Below are 19552 nucleotides of genomic sequence, written 5' to 3' on the forward strand. Positions count from 1 at the left end.
ATAGACCAAAAAGACATCCTAGAGTATGGGAGAATATGTTCATAAATGACATATCCAATAAAGGGTTGATATCCAAAATATATAAAGAGCTCACGCACCTCAATAAACAGAAAGCAAATAAGCCAATTTAAAAATGGGCAGAAGATCTGAATAGACAGTTCTCCAAAGAAGAAATTCAGATGGTCAACAGGTACATGAATAGATGCTCCACGTCGCTAATCATCAGAGAAATGCAAAGTAAAACCACAATGAGATATCACTTCACACCAGTTAGGATGGCCAACATCCAAGAGACAAACAACAAATATTGGCGAGAATGTGGGAAATATCATTTGACCTGGGATTTCCACTCCTAGGAATTTACTCTAAGAATGCAGCAGCCTAGTTTCAAGAAGACATACACACCCCTATGTTTATCGCAGCAGTATTTCCAATAGCCAAGAAATGGAAACAACCTAAGTGTCCATCAGGAGATGAATGGATAAAGAAGATGTGGTACATATACACAATGGAATACTATTGAGTCATAAGAAGAAAACAAATCCTACCATTTGCAAGAACATGGATGGGTTTAGAGGGTATTATGCTCAATGAAATAAGCCAGGCAGAAAAAGACAAGTATCAAATGATTTCACTCATATGTGGAGTATAAGAACAAAGTAAAAAACTGAAGGAACAAAACAGCAGCAGACTCACAGAACCTAAGAATGGACTAACAGGGGAAAGGGACTGGGGACAATGGGTGGGAAGGGAGGGACAAGGGGGAAAAAGGGGCATTACGATTAGCAGACATAACGTACGGCGGGGCATGGGGAGGGCTGTACAACACATAGAAGACAAGTAGTGATTCTATAGCATCTTACTACACTGATGGACAGTGACTGTAATGGTGTAAGTGGTGGGGACTTGATCATGGGGGGAGTCTAGTAACCATAATGTTGCTCATGTAATTATAGATTAGTGATACCAAGAAAATATATATGTGTGTGTAGAAAGAAGAATGAATGGGTGGGAGAAGTGTGTTTCTACTTGTATACCTAGTAAAACATTGGTCCTAAGATTTTCAAGACTTAAGAAGTATCCTACAGATTTTGGCAAACAGAACCAAGTCTATGTAGATCTCAGCCACAGTAGAACTAAAATCCTCTATCATGACAGCAAACCAAAGCTTCTCCAAATTCAAAGGCAGCACTTAACTGCTGGCTCTGACATGTGCATATTCACCAGTTCCCAGATCGGACTGAATATATGAAGCTCACTCATTTGTGAAACTTGAAGACTGCCCACTGTGTTTGGAATTTTTCTCCAACAAAAAAACACAAGTCACTTCAATAGTAAGAGAAAATCCATGATATAATATTTATGGCTCTATTTGTCATCCTCTTTTAAAAAAGCCCTTTTTTGTTCCCTGAAGAAAGCAAAATGGCTATTTATACTTGAGGGAGAATATTAGGAAGTGAATCCTACCCACAGAACAGGACTGGAGTAAGAGACGTTAGATGGAAAAGATTCATGATGGTGAACAAGAGGGAAAACCTAACCTTGAAGTCTGTCTCAGGGAAGAAAGCCTAGGAGTCCAACAGCTTCACAGCAAAGCTGATCAGTGCCCAGTGATCCTGGGACGGACCACAGGAAGGCGCATTCTGACAGACACAGCAAACTCCCTTGATCACCGCATAATAATCCTTCACTCATGTTGGGTCAAACTACTTTTTAATTGACTTATATTTTCTGCCTTTACCATCTATGACAAAAAAACTTACATAGACTTATTACCTGGGCTTTTTAAAAATTTAATTCTTTTGCCTTAACCTTACCTTTGTCAGACTTCAGTGGGTAACTTATTGCCTGGGTGTTAGTGATTTTGTAGATTTAAAATAGTCACAACCCCTTTCAACTTTTCCTTTATAGGCCAAAAGTTTTTGTTTTCCAACCTCATGATATAGAGTATCTCTCTCTTTGCTACTACCTCTCCCCTTTAAATATTCTTGCTACCTTTTGGTAACTGTAGTATGTCTTTCTTTAATACAGTTTTTCAAACAGGGTAGGGAGCTCTCTGCTTTGTTCTCAATAGATTTCTGTGGTCCAAAAGAATATATGCTTTTTTTCTTTTTTGAGAGTAACTACATACTGGAGAGTAGCCACCTTTACCTTTTTAAAAAGATTTTAAAGTGCTATTCTTAGCAGGCTACTCTGGTACTTCCATCTAGAAATGGTCACAAACAATACAGTTATCTGGTCTAAATGGATTAAGAGAGTTGATTTTCTAAGAACTTCCAATGTCTCTTTAAGAGAAAAGGATAAATGCATTAGTTTAGTGACTGGCAATGTCAAGTTGAGGCCACAGACTGAACTGACTTACCACACCCTTAGACCCTACTTCCCAGGCCCATGAACATTAACAAACATATCCACTCTACTCAGTGAAATATAAGCCAAAAGCCATAAAGTCATCAGGATTCAATTCAATAATTTTCCATTAAGAAATTTTCCTAGAAAGTGTGCATATTAACAAAATAAAATAATAAGCTAAAAGTGGTTTCAAATCATTTTGGTCCTATGAATTTTTCTGCAAACAAATCTTATGAATAATTCCAGTATGAAAAGAAAGGAAGATGGGGATGTATTGATTGGAATAGCATGTACAATCTACCAATTAAATTTGCATGGAGATCCTCGCCTCCATTCTCTATCCCAGGGTTTGGGAAGCAAATGATTTAAAAACCACAGGGCACATACGCTCTAGTTTGGTTGGTTATATCCAGCTAATGCAATACCTCTTGTTCTGGGTCATCATCCAGAAGGTCAAAACTTTTTTTTACCACCCGTCCAGAAGCTGTAACAGTGAATAAGTTCTCATTCTATCAAATGGAAAGAAATAAAAAGATATGATAAGTTGTATTATATGCAGTCAATGGCAAAATTGTATTAACAAATTTGGTAGAACAACCAACCTTTCTCTAACACCCACAATTCTTTCCTCAGTTAAGAAAATTCTGAATCAGATTTCTGATTCTCCAATTAGTAAAATATTTTATTACAGTAAAGTTTTTAATGGATAAAATATGAAAATAGACAAAAACAAATACAAAAGTTACAGATTGCTACTTCACTTGCCCTTCTAATTTTTGCCTTAGTATAATACAGCAAATAAAAAGCAGATAATCTTTTGGAAATTTCTCCTCTGCAGTATTTTCTTCATGTTCTTAATTTGTATGTTAAGGAAAGGAAATATCCGGAGTTAAAGCGTGGTATGTGATTTTTAAAGACTGGTATCTATTCCAACTTACTCTAACTTTACACAATTAAACTCAAAGGATGACAATTCATTAATAAAACTTATAAAGAGAAACCCAGAAAGTAAATAGAAATAAGCAAAAGATAAAGCCAATATTGTCAATTTTAAAAAAATCTCACATGTATATGGGGCTAAGACTAGCTACCCAGGTAGACAAAATGAACTGACTTTTATGGGATTGTGCTTTTTTCAGTCACACTAAAAGGCAAATGAATCTGATACCCAAATGTGTCTGGAATGCTTATACACAAAGACAGCCACATGCAAAGGATTTTAAAGTACTCCTGACTTACTTCGTTCTTTTCCCTGTTGGCAAAAATGACAAAATCTTCAGAGATCTGGTGCTGGGTACTACTATTTTCTACTTCACTTAGTTTTAAAACTCTGAAAAGGGAAAAAAGATTCTAAGAACCTAAGATCTCAATATACCACCAAATTGCCAAAGTTAAAACTACAGAAATGAAACTTAACAGATGAAAATTATATTAACAACATCGTTCTCCTCCCTTTTTGATTAGTCTGAAACATTAATGTCTGATCACTTAAGTATCCATAAAGTCCTTCAAATCCAGAGATTCTGATAAAGAGAAGGACCTGTGACAACAGGCGCTATTGAAGTGGGAATGAAGCAGCTTGCTCAGGCACAAGCCATTTTCTAAACTGGTTAAGTTACTCTATAGAAACTCACCTCTGCTGTCCTACAACAGGTCTTCAACATTTCAGCTTTAACAATGGCATTATAAGAGATACTTGCATTTTTATTTCTGAAGATTGAATAAGGAATTTGCTCACCACCCAAACAAATTTGTTCACAGCATTAACAAGCTTCAAAACCACAATGTTCTTAAAGCTTAAAGTCTCAAATGCAGGCAAAAGGAATAGCAGGGAGAACAGTTACTGTGGCCAGGGAGAGACAGAGAACTTAAGAGTTTGCCAGCAACAAAGAAAACAGATTCTATTTTAAATTAGTCAGTCATCTTAATTAGTGCCAATATTTGAGTGCCTGTCTTTTAAAACCTGATCCTCTTTGTGGACCTATTTTCTTAAACTCAAATTAATATTAAAAGATAGGTGATAATAAACATTAAAAATAAGGTTTACAAAAGCTGAACCACAGCTTTAAGACTTTTTGTAAAAGTTCATAATCTAATTTCATTAAGCTCTTTTAACCTCCTTATAACTGATCCAGAGAAGTAGGCTAATTATCATGAAGCATAAAGGATAAAGAAGGCAGACACTGCCCTTCTTATTCAACAAATACTTGCTGAGCACCTTCTCTGTGCTAAGCAGTGCTCAGTGCTGGGGTTACAGGTGTCAGCAAGACAGACTCTTTCCCTGTCGTTACAGAGATGCTGATTCCAAAGCTAGATATTTAAACAGATAATCACACAAGTAATTAACTAAAATTGCTGAAAGAGGAAGATTACATAATGGGTGCAATGAAAATAAGATGGGGAACTAATTTAACAAGGGGTATCAGAGAAGCACTATGTGCAAAAGGGGCATTTAAGTTGCGGCATAAAATATGAATAGTAATTAGGCATAAGAATAAGTAGGACAAAGAAGACTCCAAACAGAGGGAATAGGGTCTCAACTTCCTGAAAAGACAGTATGACTGACGTAAACTGAATGGGAAGAGACCACACTAAGTATGTCGGTCTTTATCTGAAGAGCAAAAAGAAGCCATGGAAAGATTAAAGCAGAATTCACTTTGTCAGGATTGTGTGTTTGTTAATGTTTCTAAAAAATCATGCTAGCTGCTGAGAAGAAAACAGACACAGAAGATTTCAAAAGTGTATTCTTGGGGTGCTGTAAATAAGCTGTTACTACAGTGCACCCTGGTGATGACAATAGTCTGGCCAAGATGGTGACCATGGCCAAGGGCATAGAGCAGCAGATTTAAGAAATATTTAGCAGGAAAATAAACTGGATTGACAGAATATATGGTGTGTGTGTGTGTGTGTGTGAGACAGAATGTGAATGTTTAAGTATGTGTATATTGATGAGAAAGCTACAAAGTGTCAAGAGTAAGGCCAGACTTCTGGTATGAGCTTAAATGAGAGGTCTGAAATCAGGATATAAATTTTGGAGTTTTGTTGTATACATAATCTTTCAAGGGAATAATTAGAATCATGCAGAAAGGGAAAAGAGGGTGTAAGTCCTGAGAACATTCAACAGTTAAAGTCTGGGTAGAAGAAAGGACCATGAAGGGGTACTGAGAAAGACACATCAGAGAGGGAAGAAAACCTTCAAATCTGCGGCGTCAGGGAAGCCAGGCAGAGAGCGTTCCAAGGAAGGAGAGGCCGAACATGTGGGTCAACAAAGCAAAGCAAGGTTAACTTTAAAAAATCTGCTACTTCTCCTGTGGTAAAGCTGTATTTTAGAATAAAGACAAATCATCCTCACTCTCATTAATCCTGGATAATTAAGACCTGATAAGGATAAAGAATCTGTAATCTTTCAGTCATATATCATCCATGAAGAACTTACTCAAATATTTTTACAAACAGTAATGATGAGACCGAAAGAATAAAGTCTGGTTTTCTAGATGCCAGTCCTGAGGAAGCACCTTACAAGCTAAATATTTCCACAATTAGCTCATCAGTTAGCTGGCAAAAATAGAGACTCCAATAAATGCTACTTTATTTATATATATTATATATATATATAGTTCCCCATCCTACTTTAACTTTGAAGTAACTAATGAAAATACTCACTTCACCTGGTTTGGGCCAACATGTATTATCCTACCAGAAGCATCGGGATGAAAATAGATCCAGTCAGATTCTAGAGAACAACACTCCATTTCTTGGATCCCATTTTTTGCCTGATGTTGGGAAAAAATATTGAAAATACACATTAAGGGAAAATAATTTTTCAAATTTAACATCAGCAATAGATCAGTAAGTCAAGGGTACAGGGAAGAGAAAAATATTAACCAGTTGAATTGGGATGTATATAAAGGCTGAATTATGATACTTGAGATACCCTGAACATTTAGATTCAGAAATTTCATACCATACATTATACCTTATAAATAAGTTAAAGTTACCATATCTCAAGCATCCAATTAGTGTCAGGTACTGCATTATTTCCTTTGATCTTAACATTCAAAGCACACATTGTTATCCCGAGTTTGCGGATAAGGAAACATATACAAAGTAGATAAATCACTAGCTTACTGTTTTCACCTACTAAACAGCAGATCTGACTCTGAAGTCCACGGGCTCTCCATTATGTAACTCGGCTGCCATCATGCACATGCAGACCCCTACAACTTCTTCCTTCCTTCCCACCCCCAACAAACTGGCAGTCAGAAGAGCGGGTACTGCAAAAATACTGTGAACATGAAGCCAAACCTAAAATCTCAGACACGGGTCACATAAGCTCCTTGGACAAGTCAGATACTAAACTCTAATTCTGAGAAAACGGTCTGATGTTGCTTAGCCTTTAAGGAGAGTAGATTGATTTATTTCACAGTAGTATATTTAGACATTAAAATAGAGAAAAATATACCCCATGATATGGGATCACATATGAGCCTAAATGTTTTACCTGACACAAAAGAGCATTGGGAACTAATATCAGCATGGATACACTAACTTCACTAGCTTTACTCAAGTCATTTAAGTGCTTCAGTGTAAAGTGAAACAATAACATCTTTCCTATTAGATACTCATAAAAGTTTTTGGAATATTAATTTATTAATCTATTAGCATATATTGACAGGACACTATGTTTTAGGTATCACACTAAGCATTCATACCTGACATGAACTAAACATAGTCCTTCCCAAGAAAAAGCCCACAGTCAAGAGTGGGGGCAGAACCACGAACAGAAAATAATAAAGCCAGGCAGACAATGAAGTGATCAAGCCATGCATACAATATTATCCAGAATCCAACCTACGTGAGCAAAATTTCAGGAAGGAAAAAAAGCTTGAATTGAACTGTAAAGGATGAGCAGAAAATGACTAGAAAGAAGAGACAGCAAAACCAAAAGCACAGAAATATTGATCCATATAGCATTTGTGTGCATAAACATGAGTTTATTTTAGAAGTGACGGGATTTAACACTTCTTATGTATCAAACTGGCCAATGAGTTTTAATTTTTCAAGAATTTTTATAAGTATCCTAATACGTTCTAAGAGGAATGGTTGTATTACTACACTTTATATATAAGAAAATCAATGCAACTAAATATCTTGTTTGCAACCACTGAAATTAATGTGTCCATGATGGTGTTAACTATAGAGGTTCCTTTAATATATAAAACATGTGCATGCTATACATATCTTGCTTTAAGAGATTCTTCTCTTTATTAAAACATCTATAACATGCAAGAGAAACATTCTCTCTCTTTGTGTTAAATACTAGGCAGCATTATTACCAGCTTCTGTAGTTTTCATTACTTTCTCAACTGCTAGAATTTAAAGTCAGTTGAACAGAAAGCTATGAAACATTTTCTGAATTCTTCACTTCGGCTGCTCGTTTTTGGGTTATCTACTCTTCATTCAGACTCCAAGTGGGGAGGTAATGGGCATATGCACAGTTATAATGTCACTGCAACAAAGCTGTCTGGCAAAAGGATTAAAAGCTTCTCCTGGATTTCACAATCATTTATGAATATGTTGAAATGCAGATCTGACTAAATGTTACAATAGATATTGTAGAAGGAGGGTACGTGACAGGCAAGCTTGATATAGATGTTGAAGGCCATTTATATATGTGTATTATCAGTTCTTATATAAGACGAATATGTCCTAAATATCAAAAAGTGAACTGTGCAGGGTTTGAATGGATTGAAAAGTTAAGTGAAAAAGAGATGTGACAGGTCCTGGAGGCTGAAGGATGTCCACTGGCTGAGAAGTGAACAATCAAACCAAAGACTTGTCTTGGTGGGAACCAGCCTCTAGAGAATCCATTGGGAAAGAAGTTATCACTGGGATGGGACAAACCACAGGTGCCACAGGTAACAAGTGAATGCGAAACTGGAAGGGAACAAAGACATTACATACAGTGTTCCCTGGTGATGACATCAAGGGAAATGGACAAATTGACCCAAGACTGTGCTGATCTTCAGCATGTGAAAGGTGACCTGTGACTCTAAAAGCCACTGGTCACTCTAAGAAAGATCCTGGAAAAGATGGGTATAGAATAAGCCGAGTCTGCCTCAGAAAAAGTATATCCATTGGGTGTATCAAGAGGTTCTGGAAGTAAACTAAATCAGCAAATATAAAACAAAGATAGAGCTCCCTCCTCCGTGTACTCACTCTTTTGCATTTATCTCAAACACTGTACTTAACAGACTGCATTTTTATGTTTGTTTTCTTTTGAGAGTATAAGCAACTTGAAGGGAGAGAAGGTATCTCCAGACATGTTTGGCACACAGTAGGACCTCAGTAATGTTTATTAAATGGCAAATCAATCCCTCTATCATTTTTTAACAGAAAATGAAGAAAAGTTAATTCCAGGAACAGACCTTCCTATTGTCTTACCATGTACTGTATCTTCCTATTTTGCCATGAAAGACTTAGGAATATCCTTGAAAATGCAAAGTGTTTCAATGCTTACATTGTGACCATCAGAGTTCTGTTTGGCCCTGCTCTGGAGAGCAAATAGCAACAAACCTTGAAAAAGCAGAACCAACAATACATTCCACCAGCAATTTCAGCAGCAACCTCAACAATGTTCTATCAATAATTCCGAGAGTGGAGGTTCACAGATGTTTTGTATGAAATTTCTTGCTGGAAGATTCTTAAGAAAAAAACCTAAGAAATCTCTGGTGCCCTCTGAATCTTCAAGTGTTGATGTTTTTAAATTCTGGGTAGTACACAATAATGTTTGCTATATTCCTTGTATTCTTCCGTATTTTACATTGTTCATAAACCATTAATACAAATAAAAAGTAACTCTTAGGAATGTAAACCTATTAGAGAAGAAGAGAACAAAGAATTACTGATACAAATTTGCTACTAGAAAGTCTGATCACTCATGATTTACCAAGGAATTGTCTTTTAGGGCACAAATATGGAACACTCCTTTCTGTTTCTTCTTATTAGGCGTGATGATGTAGTGCCAAGGGTGGCCTCCAATCTGAAAAGCATTCTCCAGGGAAGACACCTCAAAGAGTATTGGTGGCATGTCTGTAGAGATGGACAAAGGAATTTATTGGCTTCTCTGCCTGGCAGTCTTAGAAAATTATTAAATGAATTCAATTTCTTTGCATGCATCATCTATGAATTTCCATTACTGAAAAATCACTATGTTCTAGGAAATAAGATACAATCAGGAAGGAAACTTATTGCTAAGGAAAGAGAAAGCTGGTCAGAAGCAAATGGTAGACCCTGAGTCAACTTTCTAGATATCTATTTTCAGGGTATGCATACTCTGCAGCTGACTGGAGATAAAAAGTGGGTTGAAGGTGCTTACAGTGGCAAAAAATGACAAAATGCACTTAATAAAAGCAGCTGTCATTTACTAGGCATTTGCTATGTACAAGACTCTGGGTTAGATACTATTTCCAACTCTCATAACAATCCTACAAGGTAATTAGGTCTAATAATTCCTTCAAATGTAAGGAAGAGATCTTCCATATTGTAGACTAACAGACTATACTTAGCAAACTTTACAAGGTCAGTCTTAAGATCTCCAATGTAGAAATGATATTAGTCATGAGTGTAACCTCTTAGGACAAGTCCTGCCACAGTGGAAACTTCATTAAAGGATAGCCACAACTGCTACTACTATCATTAGACAAGTTAACTTTAAGGTACTTTAGATACATGTAGTCAGTCAGTCATTGTCTTTTGGAGATTGACGCCATAGAACAAGTATCTGTTGGTACTTCTTAGTCTTCTTTGATGACAATTTTAGTTAGAATGCAACAGATTTACTCTTAGAGAAACATGTAAGTGGAAGGTACTGCAGCTGCAGAAGGCCAGAACTCCTTTTGGGCAGCCCGTGGGGGACACCATATGGTCCGTTTGGGCAGGTGGATAATACATGACTCTTCTGTTTACCCTTCTAACTTGCGAGTTTAATCTCTGGTTTATGAGGCCACCACTATCAGTAAAGAGGCCTGCCTCAGGGAGACTATTCTCTCAAGAGTCACATGTTACATATAGAAGTGTATGCATTACTGGATCTCTTCATAAGGACAATTTGCTACTAAGTGCTAAACATAGGAGAAAAACAATGAAAAGTTGAGTCCACAACCTGACAATCTTGAGGAGAAAGAAGAGACAGGCATAAACATGTCAAATATATTTAAAGTGCTTTTTTTAAACCTTTTAAGAAAAGGGTAATGTTCTTTCCTATAAAGAGGTCTTTTCAAATAATAAGAAAAATTTGAATACCTCAACAGAAATACAGGCAAAGGACATCAGGTAAATTATGAGAGAAATATAAACAACACATGTGATAATACAGTGGCTACTAAATGATGGTGGATGAAAAAGAATTACAAAAAGAAAAAATACAATTAGAGTTTGAATTTGGAGTTCAAGTTTTAAGTAGGTAATTTATAGAGAATATAAAGTGTGTATTCAAAATAGAAAAACAATGCAAAAGAAGTTTTTAAAAATAAATACTTTTTCCAGCAGTTGCTAAAAATGGCTCAAAAGTAGCAGCACAACTCTGCTCACAATGATGGATCCCTGCTAGCCCTAAGAGCACAAATTTTGATTTATAATACTATTCTCAAGTAAAAAAGTCCTAGAAGTTCTCCGGGAGTAGCTAATTCCACATCTTGTGGTGAGGAATTTTAGGATAGGTCTGAAACACACAGTTGTTGCTATAAAGGATGTTTATAAGGATGACAGTATAGTGTTAAAAGAATAAAATAAGCAAATGTTCCTACTGACTAGACTGTAAAAATGGAAGCATTAAAAAGAAAATAATAATCATTAATCATGATTTGAGTCTATGAAATCATAGCTTTGAAAGAATCATAGCTTTGAGTCTATGAAAACTCAAACAATGATACTTCAGAATTTATAATAAGGTTAAAGAAAGGCTATCATAGGATATGACTTTTCTGTAATTTTAAAATATAAGGGGTATATAGGAACATGCAAATCAAAACCATGAGACTATCATCTTACATGTCAGAACAGCTATTATCAAAAAGACAAGAAATAACAAGTGTTGGTAAGGACGTAGAGAAAAGGGAACACTAATGTACTGTTCATGGAAATGAAAACTGGTGCAGCCACTGTGGAAAACGGTATGGAGGTTTCTCAAAAAATTAAAAACAGAACTACCATATGATCCAGCTATTCCCCTACTGGGTATTTATCCAAAGAAAATGACAACATGAATCTGAAAAGATATCTGCAACCCTATAGTCATTGCAGCATTTTTTATCATAGCCAAGATATGGAAACAACCTAAATGTCCATAATAAGGAAATGGATAAAGATGATGTGGTGTGTATATACATATATACATATACTTATAATGAAATACTACTCAGCCATAAAAAAGAATGAAATCTTGTCATTTGTGACAGCATGGATGGATCTAGAAGGTATTATGCTAAGTAAGTCAGACAGAAAAAGACAAATACCAAATGATTTCACTTATATGTGGAATCTAAAAAATAAAACTTAATACAAACAAAATCAAACCAAATGCTTACATACAGAGAATAGATTGATTGTTATCATAGGGGAAGGGAGTTTTGGGGTACATGAAATGGGTAAAGGCGATCAATTGTATGGTGATGGATGTTAACCAGACTTATTGTGATGATCACTCTATAGTGTATATAAAAATCGAATTATTATATTATACACCTAAAAAAATATGTTATATTCCAGTTTGACTTCAATAAAAAAATAACATATATCTTCACTTAAATAAACGTTTAAAAATTCAGATATGTGTTAGGTAAAATACAAGGAACAGAACAGAATATAAAATACTACATTTGGTGTAAGAAATAAAGTAATATCTAAAAGATTCATACACATATTTTCTTACTTTTATAAAAAGAAAACAGAAAGATAACCTAGAAACTAAAAATAATGGTTACTTATGGGGGCAGGGTGGGATGGGAAGAGGGAAGTAACAGAATGGAAGGACTACGTGTGGAATATTTCTCAGAATATGTCTTTTTACATAGCTTTGACCTTTGAAACATACACATTTTTAAATTGAAGAATAGTTGATATAAAATATTGTATTAGTTTTAGGTATAAAACACAGTGATTCAACAATTATATAAATTGCACAATGCTCACCACAGTTAAGTGTAGTTACTATCGCCATTCAAAATTACATTATTAACTATATTTCCTAGGCTGTACTTGTCATCCATATGACTTATTTTATAATTGGAGGGTTGTGCCTCTTTATACTTTTCCTTTCTTTTGCTCATTCCCTACTCCCCTTCCTCTATGTCAACTACCAGTTTTGTTCTCTGTATTTAATAGTCTGTTTGTCTTGTTTGTTCATTTGAAACACACACATTTCACAATTTCAAGAATAAAGTCAAAAGGAAAAAAGCAAACCAAAAATTGAAAACAAAGTAAAACAAATGAACACAATTATATAAAACGGGTAACCTAATTACAGAGAAAAATAATTTCAAATAATCTTTGAACACATACTCTGATACTCTGATAGTACACTTACTGGGATGTACACTAAGGAAAAAAGTATCCACAGAGATATTCTAATTTTCACTGTGTACGTTAGTTTTCAGTAGTAGTACTGATATGGCAATTTTAAGACTATCATATACTTTATAGGACAAAATTTTATTAGGAATCAAGAAGTTCAGTAGAAGTCAAAAGAAATACAAAGTCAAAGAAGAGTTTAATTGGAAGCATAGGAATGAATTTTTGTTTCAATAAATTTCCCAGCTCTGTTATTTGAAAAACTAAGATAGCTGTTTGCAAAGAGCCCTAGATCTTGGTCTTTACTATGAGCTGAACTATGTTCCTCAAAAAACTATGCTGAAGTCCTAACCCCTAGTATCTATGAATGAGACTTTACTTGGGAAGAGGCTCTCCGCAGATGTAATAAATTAAGATGAGGTCACATTGGATGAAGGTGTGCTTAAATCCCCACGGCTGGTGTCCTTATAAGGGATCTGAAGACATGGAGGACAGAAGCCTGTATGAAGACAGGCAGAGTCGTGGAGCCATGCTGCCAAACAGCACGGAAGGCCAAGGACTGCCAGCAACAACCAGAAGCCAGAAGAGGCAAGGGAGGATTCTTTCCTAGTCTTCAGAAGGAAATTGCCCTGCCATACCCTGATTTTGGACTAGTTGTCTCCAAAACTGTTGGAGAATAAATTTCTGTCATTTAAAGCTACCCAGTTTGTGGTGTTAGAGCAGGCCTAGGAAACTAACACAGTCAATAATGATGTTCTCTACTAAAATGGCTCCTTGTCAGATGTAGGATTGGAAAATAAAAAGTAAGCCTGGGATAGTATTGTTCCAGAAAGCAAGGAAATTCTCCAAGATCATTGGGTATGTCAAAATGGAGTTCTTAATGGCAAAATTTGGGACAATTTGAATATCACAAGAATAATGATAGTAACTATATAATATTAGATAAATAAAAATCCACAAGTTTAATGTGTCTATATGTTTATCTCTAAAATATTTTGCCACTATTAGAAGTGACTATTACACCAACTCACTGACTGAATATTGGTAATTAAAGGGAAGGAGTTTTTACCTTGACATTTTAGGAGGAATTATAGCTCATTTGTGATGAGTCAAAGTTTTTCTTTATAAAAAATGCCAGTTACTAAGGGTAGAAGAAATGATAGAATTTTAAAAACTGTCATTCTGCAACCCATGACATAATTGTTTCAGGCAAAGATCATTAAAGTTACAGGAGTATTCTTATTATTTATATAATCCAGAAAATTAAAAACAACTTAGATGTCTAAAGTAGTAAATTGGTTAAATAAACTTACAGTTCATCCATAAAATGGTATAGAAGTCTTCTTAAAAATTCATGTGTCATGTGCATATACAAGTAAGCCACATTCAAAAAGTATCAGAAAATATATAATGAAAACTAAGTCTTTCACCTGTATCCCTCAGAGATAACTACCATTTATCAGGTTTTTGTGGGTCTTTCCATGTATTCCAAGCAAACTAAAAGCATATACATATATATTTTTTAATATATGAATATGAACACTCACAAAAGAGCCTTTTTATATACACAGCTCTGCATTCTTTTTTATCATGTAATAAACATGTATTGGAAATTGCTCTGCACCAATGCAAAGAATTCCTTTCTTTTTAACAATCCATGTTACAATGAAATAATGCTACTGTCACCTATCAATGTACACACTGTTCCCAATCTTTCACTATTAGAAACACATTGTAACTGTTCACTTATCATTTTGCATATATGTGACTATATCTGGGATATATTCTTCTACACGGAATTGTTCAAGGAGTGTATGTACTTAAAATTTTGATACATAATGAAAAATTGTTCTCCAAAAAGGGCACCAACAATAAATGAAAATGTCTCTTCTATACTTTTACCAACCCTGATATTTAAATTACTGAATTTGAGAATCTGAAAAGGTGTTTCTTATGATGACTTAAATTTGCATTTCTCTTCTCAGTGATGTTAGGCTTTGCCTTCCCCTAATTAAAAGCAATTTATATTTCCTTTTCTTTTGAACAATAGCCTTTGCTCATTTCTTTATTGTTATGTTATCACATTTTCTTATTCACCTGGAGAACTCTTTATATATTGAGATATTACCCCTTTATAGTATATTTTGCAAATATGTCCCATTTGTTGTTTGGTTTTCAGTTGGTTTATACTGTGTGTTTTTGTTGGTTTTTATGCCATGCAGAAGTTATTTTTATGTATCCAAAGTTATCAATCCCTTCTTTTATAGCTCTGAGTTTTGTGTCATACTTAGGTTTTCCGCACTCTGAGATAAAAAGATTCTCTCAAGTTTCCTTACAGGATTTTAAAATATGTGATCCACCTATCATTTATTTTGGTGTAAAGAATGAGTTAGGACTCCAACTTTGTTTTCACAAGAACTAATAAATAATATAGTTAGAAATTAATATTCATAATATATAAACATTTAGAAATAGGTTAGGCTACATATTTAAGCAACAATGTGAAATGAATCTCAAAAATAATGTGCTGTGCGAATAAATAGAAAACTGTTGCATTCCTATACACTAATGATGAACTAGCAGAAAGAGAAATCAGGAAAATAATTCCATTCACGATTGCATCAAAAAGAAAAAAATACCTAGAAATAAACCTAACCAAGGAAGTGAAAGACCTATACTCTGAAAACTAAAGGACACTCATGAGACAAATTAAAGAATATACCAATAAATTGAAACACATCCTGTGCTCATGGATAGGAAGAATTAATACTGTCAAAATGGCCATCCTGCCTAAAGCAATCTACAGGTTCAATGCAATCGCTATCAAACTACCAACCACATTCTTCAATGAACCAGAGCAAATAGTTCTAAAATTCATATGGAACCACCAAAGACCCTGAATAGCAAAAGCAATCCTGAGAAGGAAGAATAAAGCTGGGGGTATTATGCTCCCCAACCTCAAGCTCTACTACAAAGCCACAGTAATCAAGACAATTTGGTACTGGCACAAGAATAGACCCACAGACCAATGGAACAGACTATAGAGAACCCTGATATAAACCCAAGCATATATGGTCAATTAATATATGACAGAGGTGCCATGGATATACAATGGGCAAATGACAGCCTCTTCAACAGCTGGTGTTGGCAAAACTGGACAGCTACATGCAAGAGAATGAAACTGGATTACTGTCTAACCCCATACACAAAAGTAAATTCAGAATGGATCAAAGACCTGAATGTAAGTCATGAAACCATAAAAATCTTGGAAGAAAACATAGGCAAAAATCTCTTGAATATAAACATGAGCAACTTTTTCCTGAGTGCATCTCCTTGGGCAAGGGAAACAAAATAAAAAATGAACAAATGGGACTACATCATGCTAACATGCTTCTGTATAGCAAAGGAGAGCATCAGCACAACAAAAAGTTATCCTACAGTATGGGAGAATATATTTGTAAATGACATACCTGACAAATGGTTAACATCCAAAATGTATAAAGAACTCACACGCCTCAACACCCAAAAAGCAAATAACCCTATTAAAAAATAGGCGGAGGATATCAAAGACACTTCTCCAAAGAAGAAATTCAGATGGCCGACAGGCAAATGAAAAGATGCTCCGCATCACTAATTATCAGGGAAATGCAAATTAAAACCACAATGAGATATCATCTCATACCAGTTAGGGTGGCCAACACAGAAAAGATTAGGAACAACAAATGCTGAGGAGGATGCGGAGAAAGGGGAACACTCCTACACTGGTGGTGGGAATGTAAACTAGTTCAACCATTGTGGAAGGTAATATGAAGGTTCCTCAAAAAACTAAAAATAGAAATACCATTTGACCCAGGAATTCCACTCCTAGGAATTTACCCAAAGAAAACAAGTTTTCAGATTCAAAAAGGCATCTGAAACCCTATGCTCATCACAGCACTATTTACAACAGCCAAGATATGGAAGCAACCTAAGTGTCCATCAGTAGACGAATGAATAAGGAAGATGTGGTGCATACACACAATGGAATATTATTCAGCCATAAGAAGAAAACAAATACTACCATTTGCAACAACATGGATGGAGCTAGAGGGTATTATGTTCAGTGAAATAAGCCAGGTGGAGAAAGACAAATGCCAAATGTTTTCACTCATCTGTGGAGCATAAGAACACAGCAAAAACTGAAGGAACAAAACAGCAGCAGAATCACAGAACCCAAGAATGGACTAACAGTTGCCAAAGGGAAGGGGCTAGGGAGGGTGAGTGGGAAGCGAGGGAGGGAGAAGGGGAATAAGGGACATTACTATTAGCACACGTAATAATGTAGGGGGGGCATGGGGAAGGCAGTATAACACAGAGAAGACAAGTACTGACTCTATAGCATCTTACTACGCTGATGCACAGTGACTGATGGGGTATGTGGTGGGATTTGGTAATGGGGGGAATCTAGTGACCACAGTGTTGCTCATGTGATTTATATTAATGATACCAAAATAAAAATAATAATAATGTGCTGTGTGAAAGAAGGCAGACAAAAAAATACACATTACATGATTCCACTGATACAAAACCCTAGAAAATACAAATTTAATCTACAGTGAAAGAAGTAGACTATTGGTTTTAAGGCTGAGAATGGGGAGGAAATTGAGAGGAAAGGGCACAGGAGAACATTTTGGAGTGGTGAGAAGACAGTCCATCTTGATTTTAATGGTGGTTTCATGAGTATATACATTTGGCAAACACATTGCAGGTAAAATGTGTGCATTTAAATTACACCTCAACAGAGTTTATCTTTTTTTTAAGAGACCTCTGAAAGAGTATTTTCAGTATGATTCTTTTTTGGCTTTAGACATACAGAAATATACATATTATAAGATTAGGAAGAAAACACAACAAGGTGTTAACAGTTGACACCATGCAGGGAAACTATGAGTGTTTCACATTTTTTCTATTTCATTTACCTTTATTTCCAAATTTTTCTTTAAAAAAAACAGATTGCCTTGCTTTAAGAAAAAAGTTATTTAGAGGAGATCAGAAGATGGCAGCGTGAGTAGAGCAGCGGAAATCTCCCAAAACCACATATATCTATGAAAATATAACAAAGACAACTCTTCCTAGAATAAAGACCAGAGGACACAGGACAATATCCAGACCACATCCGCACCTGAGAGGACCCAGAGGCTCGCGAAGGGGGTAAGATACAAGCCCCGGCCCGGTGGGAGCCAAGTGCCCATCCCCCCAACTCCCAGCGGGAGAAGAATAGGCAGAGAGGGAGGGAGACGAAGCCCAGGTCTGCCTAACACCCAGCCCCAGCCATCCGGGCCAGGGTGCAGACACAGTGCGTGCGCAGGGGGCCCTGGATACTAGGGAAACAGGGCAGCAAGGACAATGAGCGGGTACCGGAGGCCGGGCGCCGGAGGAAATAAGAAAAGTGAGCGACCAATTTTTTTTTTTTGCTGTTTTGTTTTGGCGAGCGCTTTTTGGAAGTCTTAAAGGGATAGGGACTCCAATACTAGGGAAACAGGGCAGCAAGAACAGTGAGTGGGCACCGGAGGCCAGGCGCTGGAGGACACCAGAAAAGCGAGCGACCATTTTTTTTTTTTTTTGCTGTTTTGTTTTGGCGAGCGCTTTCTGGAAGTCTTAAAGGGATAGGGACCCCAATACTAGGGAAACAGGGCAGCAAGACCGGTGAGCAGATGGCTGAGGCTGGCGCCGGAGAACAAAGAAAAACGAGCAGCCACCTTTTTTTTTTTAACTTAAAATTTTCTTTGTGTGTGTGTGGTCATTGTTTTGTTCTGGCGGGTGCTTTTTGGAAGTCTTAAAGGGGCAGGGCGGGACACTTAATCCAGAGGTAGGGAATCCGGGGATCTCTGGGCACCCTAACCCCTGGGCTGCAGGGAGCAGGGAGGCCTCTTACAGGGATAAATAGCCTCCCAGCCGCTCCCCCTCCAACGAGACTCCACCACTTTGGAGCAGCTGCCCGAACCAGGCCACGCACACAGCAACAGCGGAGATAAACTCCATAGCTGCCGGGCAGGAAGCAGAAACCCTGTCTGCGCACAGCTACCCAGCACAAGCCACTAGAGGCCGCTGTTCTCCCAGGAGAGGAGGGCCACAAACCAACAAGAAAGGAAGTCCTTCCAGCCGTCACTCGTCCCAGTTCTGCAGACTATTCCTATCACCATGAAAAGGCAAAGCTACAGGCAGACAAAGATCACAGAGACAACACCAGAGAAGGAGACAGACCTAACCAGTCTTTCTGACAAAGAATTCAAAATAAGAATCATAAACATGCTGACAGAGATGCAGAGAAATACGCAAGAGAAATGGGATGAAGTCCGGAGGGAGATCACAGATGCCAGAAAGGAGATTACAGAAGTGAAACAAACTCTGGGAGGGTTTATAAGCAGAATGGATAGGGTGCAAGAGGCCATTGATGGAATTGAAACCAGAGAACAGGAACGCATAGAAGCTGACATAGAGAGAGATAAAAGGATCTCCAGGAATGAAACAATATTAAGAGAACTGTGTGACCAATCCAAAAGGAACACTATCCGTATTATAGGGGTTCCAGAAGAAGAGAAATGAAAAGAGATGGAAAGTATCTTAGAAGAAATAATTGCTGAAAACTTCC

General features: G+C 36.5%; 1 protein-coding gene across 4 annotated transcripts in view; it reads right to left on the minus strand.

The window, feature by feature from the left end:
• The window catches only part of DCAF17 (DDB1 and CUL4 associated factor 17), a 72973-nt gene that overhangs the window by 25275 nt on the left and 28146 nt on the right, over positions 1 to 19552 (minus strand). For all 4 annotated transcript variants that reach the window (XM_057503914.1, XM_036917798.2, XM_036917799.2 and 1 more), the window contains 4 exons: positions 9302 to 9444; positions 6016 to 6125; positions 3592 to 3682; positions 2778 to 2861 (listed from right to left, as the gene is read on the minus strand). In XM_057503914.1, coding sequence (XP_057359897.1) covers positions 2778 to 2861; positions 3592 to 3682; positions 6016 to 6125; positions 9302 to 9444 — 428 coding nt within the window. The remainder of the gene's footprint in view (positions 1 to 2777; positions 2862 to 3591; positions 3683 to 6015; positions 6126 to 9301; positions 9445 to 19552) is intronic.

Source organism: Manis pentadactyla, chromosome 6, assembly GCF_030020395.1.
Source record: "Manis pentadactyla isolate mManPen7 chromosome 6, mManPen7.hap1, whole genome shotgun sequence".
Taxonomy (NCBI): domain Eukaryota; kingdom Metazoa; phylum Chordata; class Mammalia; order Pholidota; family Manidae; genus Manis; species Manis pentadactyla.